Source organism: Hibiscus syriacus, unplaced genomic scaffold, assembly GCF_006381635.1.
Source record: "Hibiscus syriacus cultivar Baekdansim isolate YM2019G1 unplaced genomic scaffold, ASM638163v2 tig00117032_pilon, whole genome shotgun sequence".
NCBI classification, from domain to species: Eukaryota; Viridiplantae; Streptophyta; class Magnoliopsida; order Malvales; family Malvaceae; genus Hibiscus; species Hibiscus syriacus.
Window position 1 is genome coordinate 1,294,470 of NW_024063532.1, and position 5,775 is coordinate 1,300,244.

At 32.5% G+C, this 5,775-nt stretch overlaps 1 protein-coding gene across 1 annotated transcript; it reads left to right on the forward strand.

Moving 5' to 3' along the window:
* Window positions 1-2,904: 2,904 nt before the first annotated feature.
* LOC120196330 (4-coumarate--CoA ligase 2-like) lies at window positions 2,905-5,775 on the forward strand. The gene is made up of 5 exons (XM_039198153.1): window positions 2,905-3,980; window positions 4,764-4,962; window positions 5,041-5,254; window positions 5,366-5,468; window positions 5,592-5,775. Exons 1-5 carry the CDS (start codon window positions 2,982-2,984, stop codon window positions 5,706-5,708), a joined length of 1,632 nt encoding a protein of 543 aa, XP_039054084.1. The 5' UTR covers window positions 2,905-2,981; the 3' UTR covers window positions 5,709-5,775.

Sequence of the window (5,775 nt, forward strand, 5' to 3'; positions counted from 1 at the left end):
AAATATAGTTATTTAGAATATTAAATTATCTTCATTGTAATAAAAATTAGAATAAGAAGATAAAAATAAAAAAAATTAAATTTTATTATACTAAAAGTATATTCATGTTAAATAATTGTATTTATTGTGGCATGTTTTTATCTAAAGTTTGAGATAAGTTGCAATTAAATATCCTTTGACATTTGGTTGTTAATTAGATGATATTTGAGTGTCGACTTTAGGATTATCTTATTTTCAATGATATAGATGTTGATTAAATATCATTTGACATTTGGTTGTACAAATAAATTTTATTTTTCAATGATATAGACGTTGATTTAAGCGTAAATAATTTAGTTGGCGCGAATGATCAGTGAAATACATAATAATTATTATCTTATTTTTTTCAGATGTTATTTTTTAATCTTTACATTGTAAATATAAATACTCCCAATGGAATGTCGACGTCTATGTGGCGATAAGGTCTTAAGCCTTGTTTTGATATCAGGCCTGTCTATTGTAAGTTTGTTGAGAACGACTGAGAGGAGAAGAACTCTAAACGAAAGCTCAAATGGTATTTGTTAGTTCCTCGATTAATTGGATTATCTTACACTTTATGATAAACTGGAGGTAATGATGGATGGTTGTGTATAATTCTAACATCAAATGTTTTATTTGATTGCTTTAATATCTCCGGAATACTTTTATTTTCTTTTATAATATGACATAACTATTAGATCCTCAATGTTAATTCTCAGTCGAGCGACACTAAAAATGCCGTCAAAGGGATTGTGTTGCCTCAATATGGAAGATATTGTTGCATCAGCTATTCATATTAATATTGTTAAATGAGTCATATGAAGCTATATTGATAATTGATCGTTCAGGTTTTGTAAAAGCATAGGATCGAGTCACCAATATTTTACAAGTTGAATTGTGGCCTTGTGGATTTATACGAAGATCTATGATTTCAAATACTTGTATGTTCAAATTAATAATGTTTAAGTTACACAATTAGTGGAAAATCCATAGATTGGTAGTGATTCGTTTTATCTAGTTCAAATAATATTTAAATGTTGGATGGAAAATACAATAAATTTGTCGCGAAGCTAATATGATATACGATAGAAAGAAGAAATTAACATATTCTCAACACTTTCATGTAATCATCCATCACACTCCTCCATAAAAAGTTCAAGCCTTAGTGTTAGAGATATTGTAAACTTGTTGTTTCTTAGTTTGATGGCTCAGTCTCTTTATAATTAAATATTTATATTAGAAATGAATTATTTGATTAATAAAGTTATTAATTAACATTAATCGTTATTATAAATAATATATAATCCTTTCTAATTAAATCACTAATAATATTTTTTTTTCCTTTTTATGTTCAGTAATCTTCTTTTTCAAACCTTCTTTTTATTAATATAAATTGGTAATGTCACAATATTTAAAATAAAATATCTTTAACCTAAAATAATACCCAAAACTAATATTTATTTTAGTAAAAAACTCCAAAAATAAAAATAAACGTTAGCTGAATCTAATTTAATAACATAAGGTTAAATTTGGTGACGCTTTAGTCTTTGTTTCTAAAGTTTGTAGTAAAAATACCAATAGAAAAGAATTGCAGTGGAAAGATAAATAAAAAAGAAAATCATGAACTAAATGGAATTGAAGTAGTAATAGAAGGGTTTTCCAGTCAGTCAATTTCAGCGGAGTTTGGAAGGCGGCAGCAGGCACGGTTGCGGAAGGTGAAGAGAGGAAATGGTCCTTGCAGTGTGCTGAATAAATTTCTCCGAATTATCGTGGTAGGTACCGCCCAACCCAACTTCACCAACCCATATGTTCCTATTACATCTTATGTCCACATGATAATCATTATTTAATCTAAATATAATTACGCCTACTTTACGTCATATTTTATTTCATAATTAAAAAGTTATTTCTTCTATATTTACACTTTTTTATTTAAATATTTTAATGAAAAAAATATTTTTCAATTAATATTTATTTTAAATTAATTTAATTTTAAAATAATATATATTTACTAACTATACATGTCACGTAAGATAAAAATATGTTTTATTAATTTATCTTTCAAAAATATATACAGTAAAATGTGTATTTATATTATATGGCATACCGTCACATTTGATATGTAAATGAGTATTATTATATTGTTTAGAATAAAAGACATTATTGATCAAATGTGTCTTTCAATAATTTTTTATTTTTAAAAAATAATCGTATTTCGAAATTTGATTTTGATTTTATAATATAGGACTTTTGGATTATACGATTTAGAGTTTTATAGTTTTATGGTTTAGAGTCATTGATTTAATGATTAACTATTGTAAATTTATTTGTATATTAATTAAATAAATATAATATAAATAGTTAAACCTATAATGAACTTGTCGTATATTAAAATATATTAAGAATAATTTATTTGGATAAAGTATGCATTAAATATCAATAAATTGTGTGAATATTAAGATACATAATTGATGGATGTTAATAAAATTGATTTTTTTTACAGTTAAGTTTATTATAGTATGAGTTTTTACAATATCAATATAGTTTAGAATAACTTTTTAAATCTTTATACAATAATAGATTCATGCTTTGTCAGTTTTACTTTTTATTAATCGGACACACCGTATAAAATAAATACATGTTCTATCAGATGTAGTTTTAAAAAATATTAATAAAATATAAATATCAATTTAAAAAATATTTTTTAGAGTACCTAATACCTTCAATTGACGGACGTCGAGTGTAAATTTCTAGGAGAAAAAACCAATCCCTTAAAATCTCCATCATACCCTTCCACCTACTCTGCTCACCAACTCAACTTTAATCTGCTTATTATATATCAATGTTGCTCGCCATCATTTCTTCTCAAGCTCTAATTTACAATATTGAAAGCCATTTTTTTATTTGTTGCAAGTTTTAGCATAATCATTTTTATTCTTTGCATCTCAACTTTGAATTCCCAAATGGCACCCCAAGCTGAATTGCAACAAGAAGAAATCATTTATCGTTCAAAGCTTCCTGATATCTACATCCCAAAGCATCTTCCTTTACATTCGTACTGTTTCGAGAACTTATCGAACGTAGCCTCCAGGCCCTGTTTGATTAATGGAACCACTGGTAAAGTCTACACATACGCTGAAGTCGAGCTCACCGCTCGGAGAGTTGCCTCGGGGCTCAAAAAGCTCGGCATCCAACAACACCACGTGATCATGCTTTTGTTACCCAACACCCCAGAGTTTGTCTTGTCGTTTCTCGGCGCTTCCTTCCTTGGCGCCATTGCCACAACCGCCAACCCCTTTTTCACCCCGGCGGAGGTATCGAAGCAAGCGAAAGCCTCCAATGCTAGGCTCATAATCACGCAAGCCATCTACGTTGAGAAAGTAAAAGAATTCGCCCAAGACAACGATGTCAAGGTCATCTGCATTGACTCCGCCCCAGAGGGCTGTTTACATTTCTCCGAGTTGATTCAAGCCGACGAGACCGATCTCCCCCAAGTCGATATTGCCCCGGACGACATCGTGGCACTACCGTATTCATCGGGAACCACGGGGCTGCCCAAAGGGGTGATGTTAACACACAAAGGTTTAATCACCAGCGTCGCGCAACAGGTCGACGGAGAAAACCCCAACCTATATTTCCACACCGAAGATGTGATCTTGTGTACTCTCCCTATGTTCCATGTTTACGCACTGAATTCGATCATGCTTTGCGGGCTACGTGCTGGGGCTGCTATTTTGATCATGCAGAAGTTCGAGATTGGATTGTTGTTGGAGTTGATACAGAAATACAAAGTGACGATTGTTCCGATTGTACCACCTATAGTTTTAGCCATTGCTAAGTCATCGGAAACTGATAAATACGATTTGTCTTCAGTTAGGGTTGTGAAATCCGGGGCTGCACCGTTGGGTAAAGAGCTTGAGGATGCTGTAAGAGCCAAGTTTCCTGGTGCCAAACTCGGGCAGGTACGAGAAAGTCGGTTATTTTTACTTAATGTGTTATAATTTTGTTCAACTACTCTAAATATGAACTTTTCTTAACTACTTTGTTAAACAAAACTTTCTTAATAACAACCGATGAGATAAGATACTAGATTCCTTAAATAAGGTTAGAAGTTCGAATTTTGACATTTACGAATGGAGTAAAATATGTTGGGAGGATCGCGCTCTCCTTTGCAGTACTCAATTCAGATTAGTCGATTAATAGATCGAATACTTATAGTTATTAAAAAAAACTTTGTTAACTACTTAATCACGGATTTAATTAATTTGCTTCTTCCCGGGGAAAATTCTTTGTCAGGTAAGACAATATAAAATGCACATCCCTTTAAATAATATAATTAATATCCCATTAATATAGTATTATGTACTGATCTGAATTGCTTTTTCCCCTTATAACTTTGACACTCATCAATATGCCTCCCTTCACCAACCCACTTTGTTTTTTCCTTTTTTAAATGTAAAATAGAATATTTTTTATAAAAAAATTGACATAATTGTAATCTATATAAATCTTAAGCAACTTTACAGTTCAACTTGAAATTTGATTTTTCACTATGATTGTGGTGACGGCCGGCTGGCGTTCTTTGTCCGTTCGCTACCGTCTAGATTGGTGTCGTAGGCTTTTTTAGGCCCTCAGAAAGCAACAAAAACGTTTTCGTCAACCTTGGACTAGGCCTACTTTAATTGAATGCTAATGTGATGAGTCGAAATTGTGGACCAGATTTTAACATTGAAAATCTTTTACAGGGGTATGGTATGACAGAGGCAGGGCCGGTTCTAGCAATGTGCTTGGGATTTGCCAAGGAACCATTTGAAATCAAATCCGGGACTTGCGGGACTGTGGTAAGGAACGCAGAGATGAAAATTGTTGATCCCGACACTGGTTCTTCCTTACCACGAAACCAGGCTGGAGAGATTTGCATTAGGGGAGACCAGATCATGAAAGGTAAATCACTCAAAAATAAATGCATAAAATTTGCAAGAAATTTGAAAAACCATGTTGCTGAAATTTGACTGCATGCAGGGTACCTTAACGACACTGACGCCACGGCTAGGACCATTGACAAAGATGGCTGGTTACATACAGGAGACATTGGTTACATCGATGACGACGACGAACTCTTCATCGTCGACCGATTGAAGGAATTGATCAAATACAAAGGCTTTCAGGTTGCTCCTGCGGAGCTTGAAGCCATGCTCATTGCCCACCCTGATATCACTGATGCTGCTGTGGTCGGGTATGTGAAATAATAGTTAATTTGTAATCCATATTTGTAGTAATATCATAACTAAATTTCTTGGTTTAATGTATTTCTGGGTTAAAATATATAATTGTCTGCAATTTTCAGCATGAATGATATGGCGGCTGGGGAAGTTCCTGTTGCGTTTGTGGTGAAATCAGACAAATCAGAAATCAGTGAGGATGAAATCAAGCAGTACATTTCGAAACAGGTAATAATAATTGATTAACATATTGTTGTAGTTGAATCTCACCTTGTTAATATTCAATTTGACCTCAATGATGATGAAAAATGTGACCGACATATATACTCTTTTTTTTTTTTAATGTTTCAGGTGGTGTTTTACAAGAGAATAAGTCGTGTGTTCTTCATGGAAGCCATTCCAAAGGCACCGTCGGGAAAAATTTTGAGAAAGGAACTGAGAGCTAAACTGGCTAACAAAAACTATTGAAACCTGATTCCAGCCGTCCATGGAAGTTCGTGAAGTAAATATATACCCAAGTGCAAGGGTTATAATT